The sequence below is a fragment of the Seriola lalandi genome, unplaced genomic scaffold, assembly GCF_002814215.2.
Source record: "Seriola lalandi dorsalis isolate HSWRI2012SDOR001 ecotype SW California unplaced genomic scaffold, Sedor1 jcf7180002054585, whole genome shotgun sequence".
Classification (NCBI taxonomy): domain Eukaryota; kingdom Metazoa; phylum Chordata; class Actinopteri; order Carangiformes; family Carangidae; genus Seriola; species Seriola lalandi.
Window position 1 is genome coordinate 4228337 of NW_019525138.1, and position 19030 is coordinate 4247366.

Here is a 19030-nt window from a genome sequence, read left to right on the forward strand (position 1 = left end):
TTCGACAGTGAAAACAATTTAGTGCAACACGTTGTATAGTTTTCTCATGGTCTGAAGCAAAGACTGTGGTTTGTTGCTTGTTGTCGTTAACGTCTCTGCAGTGATCAGACGTGCTTGCAGTGTGAATTGGTGCACGGGGTTAATCAGGCAAATTCAAACCACATACACAGACGCATTTATTTTCAACCCAGTTGAAAAAAACTGTGACCAGTTTTATTTTTATTACACTTTTTGAGGAATTAACAATTATTTAGTTGAAAAAATGTTAAAAAATCTCAAGAACCTGAACTGATTTGACTTTTCAGCTTTGCTCGAGTTTCAGTCATGCAAGTAAAAGCAACAGTGAGCTGCTATCAATTTTTATCAAATATGCTACTTTTAACTGGTTGGTAAAGATGTCCCACACAAATCTATATTGAGGCCCCTGTGATTTATTTTATAGCTGAGATTGCAATGTTTTTATGTAGATGATGCATTCCTCTATTGTTTATTTAATTTTCATACAGACAGTTAAATAGCATGAACCACTGCCATAAGCAACAGCATTTATAACTCAACTTAGTTTGCAATGCCCGTCTGTAGAGCAGCCTTTTACAATACACACAACACAACAAGAAAATACAAACACAATGCAATAAAATAACCATAAAATGAAAATCAGCTCTATCCAGTACTTTTCCAGGCTACAGTCTACTTTTGACAACCTCCCATGTCTTCTATTAAATTAGGAATTATTTAAGAAAAAATGTATTAATTTCACATAGGGCTGCAATGTCGAATAAAAGCAATTTCAGTATATCTCCATGGACTGTGGGAAATTATAATATTTTCTAGACAAAACAATTAACTGATTAATCAGGAAGAGATTGATCAATAATGAAAATGGTTACTTGCAGCCTTAATTTGAAAAGGCATGGGGCCTTAGAGATAATCACGTTGAACACCTCTATCCAAAACTAAAAATTGGAAAACCATAATTCACTATACTATTTACACTGTATAATAGAGATCTTGTATAGAGCTGTAGTGATAAATTGAATAATCTGTTAGTTGATCCACAGAAAATCAATCAACTATTTTGGTAATAGATAAATCATTTATTTAAACACCAGCTCACATGTGAGAATTTGTTGATTTTCCTTTTCTTCCAATGCAGTAATTTGAATCTTTTGGGATCTTTGACATTTGATGACATTATTGTAAGCTACAGTAAACTTCTCAACTTTTAAAAAAGTTTTTTTTTTTATTGTGTTTGTACTTCTTATCAGTAATTCATCAGTAATGAAAATAACCATAATGCTGTTGTCACTACCCTTAAACGACCGGACGCCATTTAATATAATGCCATTCAATTAATTAGCCAAGACCACTGTTGTACTCATAAGTCATAGCCTGTGCATAATATATACCTGTGTTTTCATCTATAAGGCCATTTGATATTTTATAGACCAAATAACTAATTGATTTATCCATAAAATAATAAGCAGTGTAATCAATAAAGAAAATGATGTTTGTTCATCTTGATGTCAATAGAGGCTTCCTAAAGAAATAACTTATGTGAAATACAAGTTTTAAAGACTCTTAGGTTATGCATGCTCTCCTCTGGGAAGGTCAGCTTGATGAGTTCAGCCCTTATGTGGTTTGCTTGTTCCACAAAACCTCAAAAGAAGTCAAGGTAGAACTTAGCTTTAGTACCAGTTACAGCCAGAATTTGTCCCCAGTTAAACCTACGGCTTGAGTTTGAACACGTTCTGTGTATTTCATTGAATTAAATCTGCACTCATCATAGATTTGTAAATAGAGGCACAGGCAGATTAAAAATGTCAGAAACTGACTCAATAAAGATTATACACTGTTGCCCATGATGATGATGTTGATGATGGTAGATAATCTGTTGACAAATAACAAAAACATTTTGTAGATAAGGCAAATAAAACTTTTCTTGATCGGTTTTAAGACAAAAGGCAGAATCAGTAATCCACAAAGTGGTTGTCAGTCTCACTCGGAGATATCGCACCATCCCATCAACATAGTTTCATTCTCACTTCCGTCAGTGACTCCTGGTGGTTTACAAGAACAACAAACACAAGGGTATATCAAGGTCAGCAGGTTTAGGCAGCAGGGCTTCTTTTTAAGAGCCCCTGCTTCACAAACCTCTACAACAGAGACAGAAGGAGGACTTGGGACATGCGTAACACTCCAAACAGCACAGGTAAGGTCATTTAAGAAAGGGACAGTTGTGAAATTTAAATTAATATTTCATTTTTCTGGACTGGTAGATAAAGCATTATAGAAGATGTGCAGCAAAAGACATAACTAGAAAAGTGAGATTTAAAAAAAAAAAAAAAAACGAATTTAAGGATCTTTCCTATATTTTATCACCATGACCAAAAGTAACAATTCTGCATTAATGTGCACATTCAAGTATGTAATTAATTATGAAACCATCACAAATAAATCATTACTTACTGACTTAAACTATGAAATTCTTTGTCATGATAGGTCAGTCCAAGAACCAAAACTGTGTGGTGGTTGTGGTCGATCACAAATCGGAGCCACATACGAGTCATTCATGTGATTCGCGTTACATTTATACAAGAAGCCTTTCACTCTAAACTTTTTGATATCAAATGCAGTGTTTTCCAATTCTACTGTTAAAGTATGGTATGTACAGAGGGGATATCGATTGTCACGTAATCATTATAGAGCACCATATTACAACATTGAAATGAGGGGAGAGATTTGAGATATCACTGAAACTGAGAGATTCAAATATGAATATCATGAGGGGCGTCCAGTAATGCAACATGGAGAGAAATTATATGTGAAACTTCGTGCTAGTGATAAAAGCACAAATATTAGGTTTGGTTTAACAGCTGGGAGAGTGAAAGTAAAGTGTCTATAGTCAATTACAGAAATAAGAGTGGAATGATCAATAGTTTAATGACTATTAAAAGACACTGAAATTTTATACAGAAAACTTAATTAAATTTAAAAAAAAAAAAAAAAAAAAAAAAATGTTTAACCTCCTAGGACCTGGCGTCCACATATGTGGACCTCACATTCTCTAGACCACAATACTAACTTTTTCTCAACAAGGGCCTGGTGACCAGATATGAGGATATTATACTGCCACTCAGTAATCGAAATTTAAAACTAATGTCCTCATATGTGGACATCATTTTTCTCAGGTCCCAATCAGCCTAAATAGCAAAGAGAAATTAAAAATGCACGCCATGCAAGAGTTCGGGTCTTAGGAGGTTAATCATCAGTTTGAATTTCAGGCATATCTGTGTCTATATAAGAAAGAGCCTGATGAGTCAGAGCCTGAGCAGGAGTAGAACCACTGGCATATTAGAATAAGAAAATAGGGGATTTTGTTATTTACATAGAATATAAATAATAGTGTAATGAGAATAAACCGTAGTGGCACTCCTTTATCGATCTTAAGAGGTAGAGTTACAGAAAGCATTGAACCATCATCATCTAAGCTAATAAAATGCAGTTTGCTGCAGGGCATTTTATGATCAAATGCAAAATGCCAGAGGTCAATAAAGAGAGTTGCTGTATTATTTATTTTGGAGATGGTATCAACAATATTTTACACAAACTGCAGCTGCAGCACGGAGCTTACGGAAATTACTGTCACTGAAATAAATACGAGTCATTTTGAACTGAAATTCTAGGAGTTTTTGTTATATTATTTAACTTTAGGGAAATTGTGTAAAGTCACAGAGCATAACCTGTATTTTACACAAGCTAGAAAACATGTTTTCCATTTTGGCTGACACCACATTTAACAGCAAACTAAATTACTTCTCTGTTCTTAACTTCACCGACAGATATAAATAATTTACAATCACATGTAGACTCACACCTCGCTGTTTGCCAAGAACACCTTTTTCCACATTTTACAGCTTCTTAGAAAGAGTTAGGTTTGTCAAGAAATACACTTAATTTGAAATCAGACTAAAATCACCCAGCACTGCTCTATTCCTCTTACCTTTTTAAGGGAAGCTCCTTAAGTAGAAAGAGCAGAATTTAACATTGTGTGTAGCCTCAGCAGCAACAGAGACACAGAAAGGAAATGATAAAAAGATGTAGAAGTATCTTATAAAGGCTGTTAGCACGCGACACTGACTGATCTGAAGACCTTTGAGCTGCCCACGGTTTCCCCTATGCCAACGACCTGATGCCTGTGTCACGCAACCTGGTGCACTGTGACTAAAATATTGCTGCGGCTTACTCATACTGGGGTATCTTTTTGCAGGTCTCTTACTTTCAACCTGATTGTAGAGGAGCTCAGTATTTCCTTAAATCGCTGTCTGAGGGACAGTATATCTGCTGAAAATCTATCCCAGGCTCTATGTTCATAGGAAAACTAAATATTTTTGAGCAATAGTTTTTCCTCACCTAAATCTCACCATGACATTTAGCAGAAGCCCAGAATGACTCATGATTAACACTCAGTGCTAGCCACAGTGATAGACTACTATCTACTTCCATAAACTTGTAAATTGTTATTAGACAATAATTGGATCACATTCTGATTGAAACGTATCGTCAGATATGCAAAAATAATCATGTTTCCATTATTTTGACAGATATTGTGATTGCAATTTGAGCCACAATTTTAGTCAGAATGGGAATTTTTGCATTTCATTTTTACTGAAAAAAATATAAAGTTGATGATGATGATGAAATGATGTAGGCCGGGACATCTCTGTAGCACCACTATGTATTTATAACACATTTATAATGGTACGTTGTCACACGTTTTACCTTACCTTATCAAAAAGATTGCAGGTCCTGCGATTTCAATAATATTTTAAATTAATTGTGCAGCCCTATCATTAAAAAATATGCTAGTGAAAGGTTTCCTTCCTGTTTATATTGGTCATTTCGAGATCCCTCCCTAACGCACTTTCAAAGTAAGTCATGATCCAGTTTCCAATCAGTTTATCTGCAGTAAATTTTTTAGCATACACTAATGTTCAATGCTATACTTCTTAAATGTAGGTACCTCTTTAAAATAATAAAGAGAAAAGTTGATGACATTGACTTGAAGTTGCAGAGATGGGTAAACAGTTTAGTCAAAGGAGTTTTTTTTTATTGCAAGATAAATGATTTACTAGTCTTCATTGTTTCCCCACCAGCAATGGCATGCAACATCAGTGACTACAATCTCTGCTGTGATTACGATTCAGACCATGACTGTTTGAACAACTCGCTCTTGAACATCAGCAACTGCTCAGACCCCAGTTGTAATGACCTGTCGTCTTATTGGTGCGAGGCTGGTGAGCATGAGGTCACCATCAAAATGTTCCAGACTTGTGTTTTCTGCGTCATCTTCCTGCTGGGCGTAGTGGGAAACTGCCTGGTGATTGCCACCTTTGCCCTTTACCGCCGCCTCAGGCTTCGCTCCATGACTGACGTCTTCCTGTTCCACCTGGCACTGGCTGACCTCCTCCTGCTCCTCACGCTACCATTACAGGCCGTCGAAACTCACCTGGGTTGGATCTTCTCCGTTCCCCTCTGCAAGGCCACGCGTGCCTGCTACGCTATCAACACCTACAGTGGGCTGCTGCTGCTGGCCTGCATCAGTGTTGACCGCTACTTGGTGGTGGCGCGAGCCCAGGAGATGCTCAGGCTGCGCAGTCAGATTTTAAGAGGTGGGAAGGTAGCCGCTCTGGGTGTGTGGGTTGTTGCGGTGTTCCTCAGCCTGCCTGAAATCCTCTTCTCTGGGGTGTCGCATGTGTTCAACGGTGATGGAATGATGCCTTACTGTGGCATGATAAAGAGTGGAACAGTCAAAATGGCCACCAATGGAGCCATCATTGCTGTCTTCTGCCTGTCCTTCTTGATTATGGTGACATGCTACTCTTTGATTGCTCAAGTGCTGTGGGAGGGGAACAGTCATCGACGAGGGAAGGTGTGGCACCGGCAGCGCACCTTGAAGCTGATGGTGGCCCTGGTGGTGGTGTTCCTTGTGTTCCAGCTGCCGTACACTGTGGTGCTGTCGCGTAAAATGGCAGAGCAGGTCTGCAGTCTTCTGTTGGAGTACATGACCTGCACATTGGCGTACACCCGCTGTTGCCTCAACCCTATCCTGTACGCCCTGGTAGGTGTGCGCTTCCGTAATGACGTGCTGAGGATCATCCAGAATTCAGGCTGTCCATGTGGGCGCCACATGGTGCCACCGACAGTGAGCTCCACCTCCATCACCCTCTCCTCACCTGCTTTCACCGCGCTCTCAGTTTGCTCTCCAACATTACCCAAACACAGTTACTCCAGCAATGAGACAGCGGTGATCCCCACCAAGTTTCAGTTTCAAGCAACCAATAATATTTAATGAAATGGACAATAAACTTGCTGTACACTTTGCATTGTTTATATACACATTGTGTACAGTTACTATACAGATGCAATGAACCTACAAATGCGCTGCAAACATATGCATATAATTATTAGGACTGGAAATCATCGGAAAATGTTCATTACCAGTGTCAATACAATACATCCAGAATATTAGGAAGTTACTCATAGGACTCCCTACTTGCCTAATTTTAAATGTGTATATATAGGCATGCAGACTTGCTTTTTCCCATTGATTATCTTCAAAATGCCTTTTGTATGTTATTTCTTTATATTATTCATTTATTCAGCAAGGGCTACTAACTGTACCTTTATTGTGATGGCTAAATGACTCCAGGGCCTTTTTAACCATTTCTTTCTTTCTCTTATATTATATTAATTACTTCAAAATCAAATACTGAGATGACAGTTACTGCTGCTTAGCTAAGCTAGGCTACTTACCTTATAGCAGGAGTAGTTATTCATCCATATCATGACTGGACTTAGCCACTGCTTTGTGACATGAAAACCTAAATAGGACTGCAACTAATGATTATATTCATTATCAGTTTATCTGCTGATTGTTTTCCTGAGTAATATATCAATTGTTTTCCAATTCCTGTTTCATGTTCAATTGTCAAAAAGTCAGATTCCGGTCATGACTAAGTTTTGAATGAATATGTTGTATGTATGTACTGCATTTTGATGTTGTAAGGCAGTATTGCTCTGATGTTATGCGTCTTGTCAAAAATATGGATGAAATACTGTTGAACCATAGAATAAATTGAGATGTTATAATATAAATCAGGAAATATCATATCAAACTAACTTGATACTAACTTTCAGTATTTTTAGCTTTAAATGCTTGTTGTTGTTGACACATGTTGGTCACATTGTATTTGTTCAGTCCAGAGTGGCATGACAGAGAGCAGATGGTCAAGAATCAGCTTTTAATGCATTGCTACAGAATTTGCTATTTGTTATTTCATAGTTAATTCACCAGATATTAAATATAGATTTTTTTGTTTTGATGTAATTTTTTTTTCATCCCTCTATAAATAAACTTTGATGTATATCAGTAATTCAGTAATAAGACTCATGTTTCCATGCACTACATAGAAAGCTCTGACATTATTGACTTACATTAATTTCCTGTAGACTTCCTCCAACCTTAAAATATGTCTACACTTAAACATTTTATGATTTACGTTACAAGGACTTTATTTTGTCCCCACAATGTGACTGTGAAAACAGATGTAGGTGCCAACAGCATGAGTAATACCTGGACCCCACACACACACACACACACACACACATACACACACACACACAGATATTATCTATGTAATTATCAAAACTTCCGTAGGCTACACGTTGCACACAGGAACTGCAAACCAGCAGCATGAGCATGTGATCAGTTAGATTTCTGTTGTTGGTAAACGTCAGATTATACTGTATCTGTAATAGGAATGCTGTACAGAAATCAGCTTGTAAGGTTGTCAGACTCTTGAGGCTATAATGTGCAAGTCTCACATCTTTCAGTATTTACTGCTGAGGCATCTCTCTCCAGCAGACATGTAGAGTCAGTCTGTGCTGTGGCCTCCACTCATTAAGCCTTGGATCTTTTTTTTTTTTTAAGACTGATTGGTGCGCATTGTAAACACTACATTAACAAATGCTGGAGATAGTAGGATTCTTATTTATTTGCTGTTTTTAGGGTTGCAACTTTTAATGTCCTTTTATTTTTGCCGTTAATCACTCAGTCTATGAAAGTTCAGAATGTGGTGAAAGAAAATGCTTGTTGTTAATTTCCTACAGCTCAAAATAATGTGCTCATTTGTCTTGTGTTGTTGTCATGTGTGACTGAAAAAAGCATCAAAACCTGACATTTGTGAAGCTGGAAATGACAATTTTCTTTTTGGTATTTTGGGTAAAAACAACAATTACATTACATTACATTACATTACATATGAAAATAACTAAAGGATTTTGTAAAGTCCACTTTATTTCATCTGTAGTTTTTAAATGAAAACAGAAGCCCAACATTTAGAGATTCAGTTACAATATGACAAGCTGTGGCAAGGGAAAAGTGCAGAGGGTTTTCCAGATGTAATGCAGTATTTTGACCACTAGATGTCATGCTAATACAGAGGCCCTGTTTACTAGTCTGTCCTTCTCCATCTCCAACTTTGCTCAGGGCTTATGACCATTGACGTGTTGTTCATTCTGGGAAGCTGCACAGCACAGTTGTAAAGAGTGGTTATCTTAGTGACCACAGTCTTTCTGTTTTGTGATGTTTTTGTTTTTGGCTCCATTCTCTTTAAACTCTACCTGCAGGATTTTATGCATTGCACTGCTGCCACATGATTGTCTGGTTGGGTAACTGTTAGAAACCTCACAGCACAGGTGTCATCACATTTCACTAAACTCTAACTTACTGTCAACCCGGTGAACAAAGTTCCTCCACTGAATGTGTCACACTTCATTACCTTGCGGGCGCCTTATGGCCTGTGTGCTGCTGACCAGACACACAGGTATCAGTGTGATGCTCATTATTTATTAACAGTTGCTTCCAACTTCCAGTTACACCCCACTCATTCTGCAGCCAACAACACAGTCCTTTGGCCTTCTCTGAGTAAACAGTTACGTCATCGCTGCTACACAACTTATGACTGATTACATTTGTGATCCTCTTTGGCGGCCACATTACAACTGTGGTTTGTTAGGACGCAGGCTCTTATGAGGGTGTGTGTTGACGCAACATGAGTATGAATGAGGCTTTGATCGCAGAGGGGGTGTGGAGCTGTGAGCTTCCAACGTTTGGCTGTTGCCTCTGGAAACACCTGCTGTGGCTTTCGTTTAGGCTTTGTAACTCCAGGTTGATGCTTTTCATAATGTATCCAAATGAAACCTCATCACCATTGATACGTCTGATCCAAACATCAACAACATCCCTCCACCACGATTGGTGCAAATTGGTTCTGTAGTTTTTGCGTAATCCTGCTGAAAAACTAACAGTGAATTAAGATAATTTGTGATGTGCTCACATTTTACTCAGGTCTCATGAGACTGAGGATGTAACAGTACATGTTGTTCAGTCTGTATGCTGCTACCACACGAGCACAGATGTTATTCAGGTGGTTTACAACTGCGTCCTCCTACGAACATCAATACACAAATGTGTGATGATAGGCAGAGCCTTGTTAATGAAATGGCCGAATATTTTTTTCATTGTCAACAAATTCCAGGAGACCAAAACCAACAATATGTTAGTCCGTCAGTCAGTCAGTCAGTCAGTCAGTCAGTCAGTCAGTCAGTCAATCAATCAATCAATCAATCAATCAATCAATCAATCAATCAATCAATCAATCAATCAATCAATCAATCAATCTTTATTTGTATAGCACTTCAACTTCAAAGTGCTTCACAGATGACTGATAAGCTAAAAGAAAAGGACAAATCAAGTAGAAAGCTGACAATGACATACAATAAAATAGATTACAAAAGCTATAATAAAATTAGCAAAAAAACCCAGTTGATTGGCAGAAAATTAATTGGCAAATATTTGAGTAATCAATCATATAAAATCAATTTGTCAAGTCATTTTAGAGCAAAAGTCCTCCAAATGTTAGGGTTCTACCTTCCCCAGTGTGAAGCTTTAATGCTTTTATTGGTATTACATTATAATCAGCAAGTAAATTTCATTCTTCAGCATTTTCAGATCTTTTACAGACAAATCAACTAATCGGTTAATTGAAAAAATAATCTTCAGATTAATTGAAATAATCCTTAGTTGATGTTTTCTGGTGTTTTCATGGGATTGTTGACAATAAGAAAAATCACCAGACTTAACTTTCAGTGTTCCTGAATTAGCATCTGAACACAGGGCTCAGTTTAGCTTTCTATAGATTGCTAAAGAAATATTTGCCTACTTTTCCCAACACCTCTCTCTGTCATGGAGTGCAGCCTGTACACGGAGGCACTAGGACCCAGAGACTCAGCTCTCCCTGTGCTCTCTACTGTTAGAAGTAATGCCACTGCTGCCTTCTGTCTCTCTCTGTCCCTGTGTCGGATAGACAGAGTGGCTGCCTGCTGGATCTCTGCCTTCCTCTCTTTTTTTCCTCTGGATATGGAGATAAAAGGTCCAGAGACTCCCAGCATCCCAAAGCAGATGGAGGACTTCCATAGATTACATTCAAGACCAACTGAGTCTCTTTACCTGAGAGCTGTGCAGCTTCTGGAGTAGTTTCACCTGCAGAGTTTTCACCTCACCTGTGCAGACGGAAACACAGAAGTGATACCTTTCCCTGTCAATCCTCTTGCCTTTAATTTTTCTTGTATTGCAGGCTCGTCCTGTGCAGCAGCTACAGGCTCTGAACTCTATCTCCTCCCTCTTTTCTCTTGCACTTGTTCAGCTGTCACTCTGTCTGTCACTCTCAGGATATCCCCTTCCCTCATTCTAGGGTTTCATAATGCATCGGGATGTGTGCGAGGTCTGACTCTCATTCAGAGGGGTGGATTTCATCCCGCTGCTTTCTCCTCGTTTGAGACTATGGACAAGTAATGGGTGCCACTTCGGCTTGGGGTCATGGAAATAATGAAAGGTCACTGTCCAGAGCCTTTAACTGAACTCTGAATAAGTAGAAACAGCCTTATTTTTGAGTTATAGATGGTCTAACAGTAGTTATACTGAGGTTGATTTTCCAGGAGCAAAGTTTTTGTGTATGTGTGTGTTTTTCGGCTCTATCGGATACAAAATCATGGGGAACGCAGCAGGAAGCATGGAGGTCCCCCACGTGAAGGAGGGCAAGGCGGTGTCGGCCCCTCCAGGCTCCACGGGCCCCCAGAAACAAGCCGCGGGGCCAAAACTCCCCTTGCCACCTGAAGACGAGCTGGAGGAGCGCTTCAGTGCGGTGCTGGTGAGTTGTGACATGACGCAGCAGTCGGTGTAAGGGCTCGTGTCAACTTTGACACAGAAGAAAAAGAGCACAAGGCAAACAACACAAAGAAACAAAAGAATGTAGAATATGTTGGAAATGTGCGAGTCCTCAGGACGAGCTTATTGCTGTGCCAGGTACACAATGCCACTGTGGAAAGATACATAAGAGGTCCTTTATGCCGGGGCTTACTGCAGCATTAGGCTCACTGAATGGTCGGCTGGAGGAGGAATGATACTGGGGGAATCAGATCTGTTTACATTTTAATAAAAGGTGCAACTCAATTTTTACTTTTTCATCAGCACAGCTTCAAATCAGCTTCAAAATACCTAGTTTGTAAAGAATCATTCTTATAGTTCATTACTTTACTTGTTAGAGAAGATCAAATGATAAATGGAGTTGTACAGCAGCTGTCCATAAGTATCTGGACACCCCTGAAGAGACAGTTTAGTTGTACTTTGCTTTGTGCAGGCGCCTTATTTCCAAAGAAGAGAACTCTTTATCCTGCAGCATACGATGATTTTTCAAAACTTTGCAACAGCAGTCTGGAGAAGACCCTCAATGTCCCTGTGCAACAGGCAAAGGCCTGTATTCACAAAGCATTTTATCTTACCACTAAGAATACTCCTAAGTAGCACTAAAGTTTCTATCTAAAGGTTTTCTCCTAAGTCCTTTTCACAAAGCTGCTGAGACCAGCTTTTACAAAGGAAAAGTGAAAATTCCTGAGCTATGAGTGCGACTGCGTTGCTATGGATGACATCAATTCTCATGTACAGGAGCCACAGTGATTGGTTGATGAAAGACCGGTGTGTGCTGGTGAAAAAACATGTGCAACATCCCACAGTGATCATAAAAAAACTACAATGAGAAATAATCAAATACAAATTAAATAATAGCAGATTAGGTGCTGTTTACAAAAGTAGTGCATTCTCCAAAATGCATCTGTATGATGAGGTTTGTGTCGACCCGGGAGAATTTAATTTTACTATAAAAACTTACATTCAATTGACTCAATGGGGAAAAAAAGATTGGGTTGTTTTGGTTGGTGAGAAATGTTATTTAATCATTTTAAAGCTCCACAATGATCATTATTCCATCGTGATTGAGTATCTTTTAAGTCATTCAGCATCTAAGCATTTAAGGTTTCCAGAACATGACGGTGTTGAAAGACAGCAGCTTTAAGATTCTTTGTGATTTGGTGTTAGTGAGTTAGGAGTCCTCTCCACAACTTGTAACTTCTCCCAGACTTAGGTGCTACTTTTAGCGCTATGTGGCTTTGTGAATTACTCTTAGCAAAAAAAAAAAAAGAGGAGTCCTAAAGTTAGGACCATTATTATATATATTAAGAGTTTTTCCTAAATCTGCAAGTTAAGAGCAACTTTTAGCCTTAAGATGCTTTGTGAATATGGGCCCAGGTCTTTAATGGTTTTCCCAATAGGGTGTTGAAGAACTGTCCAAGTCACTCTGTTTATTGTTGACCCACCCATCCATCCCGACCTCCTCATTATGAGGTTTTGCAATGCTGATAACAGTGTCACACTACTTCAGCTTTCCTGCACCTCACTGAAGCTGTTGTGGCAGAGTGAATTAGAGCAAACCCCTGCAGCCAGGTTCAGAAACCAGAGGAGTGGAGGCTGTTTTAGGAGGAAGTTAATACATACCAGTGGTTTTGAAGTTGGGTGTTCAGCAATCAAATATTTTGAGGTGTCCACATACTTTTGGCCATGTAGTGTAACAGGAGACACTGAGCAGCATTTTCTTCAACTGGGCAGCTCAACAGAACATTTATTTTAAATCCCTGTTGCTGGTTTTTGTTTATCAAGGTGCAGCTTCAGGTTTCTGCATTTAAAAGTATTTTAATGTATCATGCTGGGTTAAAAAAAATTTTTTAATGCCTGGCCTCTTCTGCAACTCATGTCGAAGCCATAATGAGAGAGTCATTAAGATGTCCAGAATTCCTTGAGCGTAACCTAATTTTCTCTGTATCACTTCCTTCACTGAGCTGCTGGTTGTCTCCTGTTGACAACAACACGAACAGTAACGACCTGAACTTGTGCCACCGTGATGACAACCGCAGATGAAAAAACAAAAAAACAAAACAAGGAAGAGACAGACTTGAGTCTTGCTATGTTCGATATGTGGCCAGACGGCTGACGGCTCTAACTGCATTCCTTCTGTCATTCTTGTCTCGTCTTATCATCTCAGTGATTTGATAGCATGAAACTTGAAACAAACGGGCCTGAGGCTTTTTTAACAACGAGTATTCTTACAGGAACAGCCTCCTCAGTCAGTTAAAACCATGATAAATGGGATTCGCCTGCACTGAGGCAGCTCAGTCGATGTGTGTGAGCAATAAACACTCCTTCTTAGGGCAAGACCACAACTCTAATTACCTCTGCTTAGGAGCTGATGTGGGGGTTTTTTTCCCTTCAGTGAAAATATCTAATTTCAGCTGATTTCTATATGTAGTGGTCAGACAGACCTGCAGAATCAGAAGCACTGGTTTTAATGAAACCTGATTCCTGTGATTAGGTTCAAATCAATTTAACTTAAAGCTCCATATTTTCCTCCTTTCCTGTGTTTTATTTGAAGTGTTGATCCATAAGAAGATATATTTGTGGTTTTAAGAACCAAAAACCATCACTATGTAGTTCCACATCTCCTCTCTCAGGCTTCTCTCTGGAGCCCTAGTAACAACAGGTCGGTGAGCCAATCAGAACTGAGGATTATTTTTGTTCATCCGTCCGTCCCATTCTCTAGGAAACGGTATCTCCATAACAACTTGACTGAACTTCTTTAAATTTGGCACAAATTCAAGGCTGACTCCCAGACGAAGTGATTTCATTTTGGTGGCTAAAGGTCAAAGGTCACAGTGACCTCACAAACGGGTTTTTTGCCTTGTGAACGCAATAACTTGAGAACTCCTCAAGCGAATCCCTTCACAGTTGGTTAAAACATTCACTTGGACTCAAGGACAAACTGTTTAGATTTTGGTAGTCAAAGGTCAAGATCAGTGTGACCTCACAAAACACATTTTTAGCCATTATTCAAGACTTCACTCGGCAAATATGACAAAATCTCACGCAAAGAGTTAATATTTCACGAGGAGGTCATTCTAATTTAATTGTTACATATGTCGTCTCGTCCCATCAGTTAAAATTTCTGCTGTATCTTCTGATCTAGTCCAGATCATTCAGACTGCAGTCACCTGATCTATGGAGGGAGGTGTTGTATATGATGTTTTTACTGACTGGTGAAAATCCAGGTTGTAGGTAGTGAGTAGTAAATTCAGCCTGTGTTGCAGTGGAAGTGTGTGTGTGTGTGTGTGTGTGTGGTGGGATCATGTGATGTACATTGCTAATGTGGTCAAATGTTAATGTGCCAGGAGCTTCGTCTCAAGCCAACTGCTGCTGTTTTTTTCAGCTCAAGCTTGCACGTAGCTGCAGTAGTGTCTGTGTGTGTGCGTGCATGCGTGTGTGTGTGTGTGTGTGTGTGTGTGTGTGTGTGTGTGTGAGTGTGTGTAGGTACACACCAGGCGTCACTCTGCAGCAGTTTAACTGTACACTGCATCAAATCATTTCTCCTCCCCTTCCTGTGCTGTTAACACCCAGAGTATTTGCTACATCACCATTATATCCCACCAAATATAGATCACCCCACCCCCAACGAGCCGAGCCCCCTCCTCTCCCACATCTTCTGCTGAGTGTGCACAGCAGATCTCCAGTGCTAAGCGGAGAAGATACTCCGTCTGCATACAAACCAGGCGGCTGGAGGCTGCCTCTTCTTCTTCTGTGTGTGTGAAGAGGTAGAAGTGAGAGATGCTGCAAACTGTCACTGGTCTCATCCTGCAGAGGCTCGGGGGGGACAAAGTGTTACACTTCCCTCCGAGCTTCATTTGCACGTGAACGTGCAGGATTTGAGCCTCTGGGGTTTTTCTGTGAGCAGCTTTTATTGATGCCTTCTCTATATTATGATTTCTTGTGCCTGACACCACTGCAGCATTTATTTTTTTTAACTGAAAGAATCGGCATCAAAGCAACAGAAATCTGCTCTCTGATAATGTGAGTGCTCACAGGCTTCAGTCACATCCAAATTTACGTGGAGCACTTTTCCCCCTCAGTGTTTTACATAACACTTTGCATATTTCCCAACAGGGAATGCAGCAGTGGGTGGAATTGTAAATGTACATCTGTGTTTACAGACAGAGACAGAAAGAGGAAGGAACCGGGGGAGAACATTTACTCACTCGTTAGTAAGTTTTGACACTTTTTAATAGGCTAATAAGACGAGATATTTTATTTTTTTCCATTGCCTCGTCCCAGAAAACTGAATATTAGAGGCAATAGATGGAAAAGTAGTAAGACATTAACATACATGGACATGATTTAGAAGAATTACATCACTTCCCCTTGTAATATACTCTATGACCAAAAGTATGTGGACACCCTTATCCTGCCCAGTGGACTGCCCACACAGATCCTTAACTTCAACCGCATTCAACACCTTTGGCATGATGGGAAAGAGATTGACAGATGGATCACTGCGGCGTCAGCAGTAATCCGGACATGTACCAGACCGTTGTGGTGAAGACGGAGCTGAGCCGGAAATCGAGCTCAGTGTAGATTCACTGCTCCTTCACGTCGAAAGAAGCCAGTTGAGGTGATTTAGATTCCTCCTGGGCGCATTCAACTGGAAGTAGACCCCAGGGCGGACCCAGAACTCACTCGATGGATTACATATCTCACCTGGCCTGGGAACGCCTGGATGGATGGATGGATGGATGTAGAAGAAGTGACTTGCCCGCACAGAGCCCTGACTTCAATCCCATTCAAAACCTTTTGCATGATGGGAAACGATCCTCAGTGCGGTGGTGTAGTGACCACAGACAGAACACGTGACACACACTGGCCTGAAATGACTTTTCCTCATACTCAGTCATCACAAAATCAAACTGTAAAATGGAGAATTAATTTTTTTACGAGCATCACAAAGAACCAGAGATTTGATCCATAATGTCCAGATGAAACTGTGAAACCCAAAAAGGTGTAACATTGATTTTCATACCAGTCATGTGTTTGAGGAGCAAACACGGCAACTCTACTGTTGAGCAACCTTCATGTGAATGAATGGGTTGCTGGGTTCAGTATCCAGGTGTCTACATACTTTTGTCTACATAGGTTATTTGCAAATGTGTTCAGTGTCGGGCTAAATGTTTTATCTTCCCAAAACCTAAAGATCTTCAGTTTAATGACAAAGAAAAGCAGGAAATCAGCATTTTTTCGAGGCTGAAACCAGAAAATATTTGGAACATTTTTGCTTGAAATTGACTGAACGGATTAATCGATTATCGAAATAGTGGCCAATTAATTTTCTGTCGATTGACTAATTGATTATTGCAGCTGTAGTTAAATGTGATGCAGTGGACTCAGATTAAATGCAGAACAGTCTTCTCAGGGAGGAGAAGCCAGATTTTTGCAGTAATTATTCAGTCACTGCTGAAAACACAGGCTGTCTCTGTGAGCAGGATAATTCCATTGATCCGTCCTTTTGGGATAGTCAGCACATTTAGGAATTCAGGACGTATCAGTATGCATCATTCAGAGACACAAAAAATGTCCCATTTCCTCGTCTTCCTCTGCTGCTGCCAGTTTGAGCCTCATACTCTTCTTACAGCGGGTTAGAGATGCGTCGTATTTATATTTTATGCTGAAATTTACCTTGTGTGCGATTAATGTCCAGTCACTTAGCATAGACTCAACAAACTGGGAGTAAAGGTCACTGATTTTCTATTTTAATGCCACTTAAATGAGCGTAGCTGAAGCAGAGGTGGAAGGATTCGTGAGGCTCTCAGATACTGAGGCGGTTATTGTTGTCATGGAGAGAGTGTGACGAGGATGGCCACATGCTTTCACACTTAACACGTCTTAGTGGGTATAACATTATCTACAAGGGACATGCAGCCATGAGAGAGCTAGAGAGGAAAGTCTGAAGCTTGATAACTGTCACAGGTTGTTTTTTACTTTACAGTCGCAAAGACACAACTCTCTGCTGCTGCACTACAGCAGAGTGTCTCTGTCCTTCTCCACAACACACAGTGAGTGAAGAGATGATCTGATTAGATCCTGACATTTGATGCAGACACACCCTCCTCCTGTCCGGACTGCCTTCTTTGTTTAATTGTTCATGTAAAAAAAACACATACAGCAGCATATGCATCTGTACAATCTGTTGTTAGACACAAATGAAGAGAGCTGATGACCTTTAAGACTTTCTTTTCTTCTGTGAAGAGCCACAAAATAGTTTTCTTCTTCAAAGACAAAGTGCTACAGAAGCCCTGGAAGCCAACTGAAAAAAAAAAATGAACCTGTCTTCACAGATATTTATTTATATATTTATTTATTTAGAAAAATGAGCCTGGAAATGATCCTGGCAAAATGTTTTTTTGTCACTTGCCTCTCAGGGCCTCTGTAAAGTTCTGTCTTGAAACTTCCATTTGCAAGTTTTCGCTTCATTTCATCCATTACTGAGCTAACTGCTAGCTCACCAGGCAAACGGCACATGTTGGTTAAGCTGCCTCTCTTCCTGCTTCCCAGTGGGCATTGCAACACATGACATACAACGACGCAGAGGATTGGCCCAGATAACCAAAACCAAGCCAAATCAAGCTTTATGCAAAAAATGGGCTGAGGTCAAGGTCTAGTTCAAATCCCTAAAACAACCTTTATTTACCATGTACATTATCACTATTGTCTGTAATATTTTTGTAGTGTTATAAACGAATTAACTACCCAGACCTACATCATCATCCAGCCACACTGTTCAGTTTATTTTCCTCTTTTAAAGCACTTCTCTGGCAAAAAACAATAGAAGGTTGTTTGTCTCTTTCCATTTCCAGCTGGTCAAATATAACCAGCTCTTATTGACCCAGCCGCTCCATTCAGCAGACCTGATTTATCAGATTCACATCCAGCCCACCATTGATTTACTGTGCTGTTTGGTATCTGCTGTGCTGCTCTTATTCAGCGTGGCACACATGATGTCCACACATTTAGCTTTGTACATGTTTTAACATCAGTTTTTATTTTGCCACTTTAAAAACTATCTTTGAAAATAAGAGACAGAGAGTCATGATATTTCATATTATAAAAGAAAAAACTGAAGGTTAAAAACTAGTTATGTGTTTCAGTTGAGGCTTATCTCTGAGGCCCAGAGGTAAAACAGCAGCAAATCATCACTAAGTAACCACTGCTGGACATTCCTCAGCAGACTGAGTCAGTGCTGACAGGAGCTCAAGTCTCTCACTTCCAGTAGCGAAGACGAGAGCAGGAGGCGTGTGATTGGACGAGGAGTGGACACAGAAAAGACATGAGGAGGATATGTAGCATTTAAACAAAGTGAGGTGGAGATAGCCGACTGTGTGTTGTCCTTGAGTGGGAGTGTGCTGTCGACCGGTCTGGCGTCATGTGTGCGTGGGTTATAATTAGAGCAGCTGATGTGTCTGTGTCTCTGTGCAGGAATGTGTTTAATATATGAGGCACCAGCAGTGCATTAACGTATGTGAAATGTGGTGTGTGTATAAGAGTGTGTGTATGTGTGTTAGTGAAGAATACCGAGGACAGAGCTTTTTTGTAGTCTGCTGTTTGTCAACATGAACAAACTTGTTGTCAACCACATCAGCTCGATGTTGCAAACAGCTGACGGAGAGAGTTTAGGACGAGCAGTTTGTTCAGTCTTCAGCC

The 19030-nt window shown here is 39.9% G+C and overlaps 2 protein-coding genes across 4 annotated transcripts in view; both read left to right on the top strand.

The window, feature by feature from the left end:
• Window positions 1-5158: 5158 nt before the first annotated feature.
• Window positions 5159-7390, top strand: ccr10 (chemokine (C-C motif) receptor 10). Its single transcript, XM_023418843.2, has one exon. The coding sequence runs from the start codon at window positions 5159-5161 to the stop codon at window positions 6350-6352; it is 1194 nt and encodes a 397-aa protein (XP_023274611.1). The 3' UTR covers window positions 6353-7390.
• Window positions 7391-10421: 3031 nt separating this feature from the next.
• fmnl1b (formin-like 1b) overlaps window positions 10422-19030 on the top strand; it is a 31764-nt gene continuing 23155 nt past the window's right edge. For all 3 annotated transcript variants that reach the window (XM_087177317.1, XM_023418916.2, XM_023418917.2), the window contains exon 1: window positions 10422-11273. In XM_087177317.1, the coding sequence (XP_087033443.1) occupies window positions 11079-11273 (195 nt within the window). In that variant the 5' untranslated portion in view covers window positions 10422-11078. The remainder of the gene's footprint in view (window positions 11274-19030) is intronic.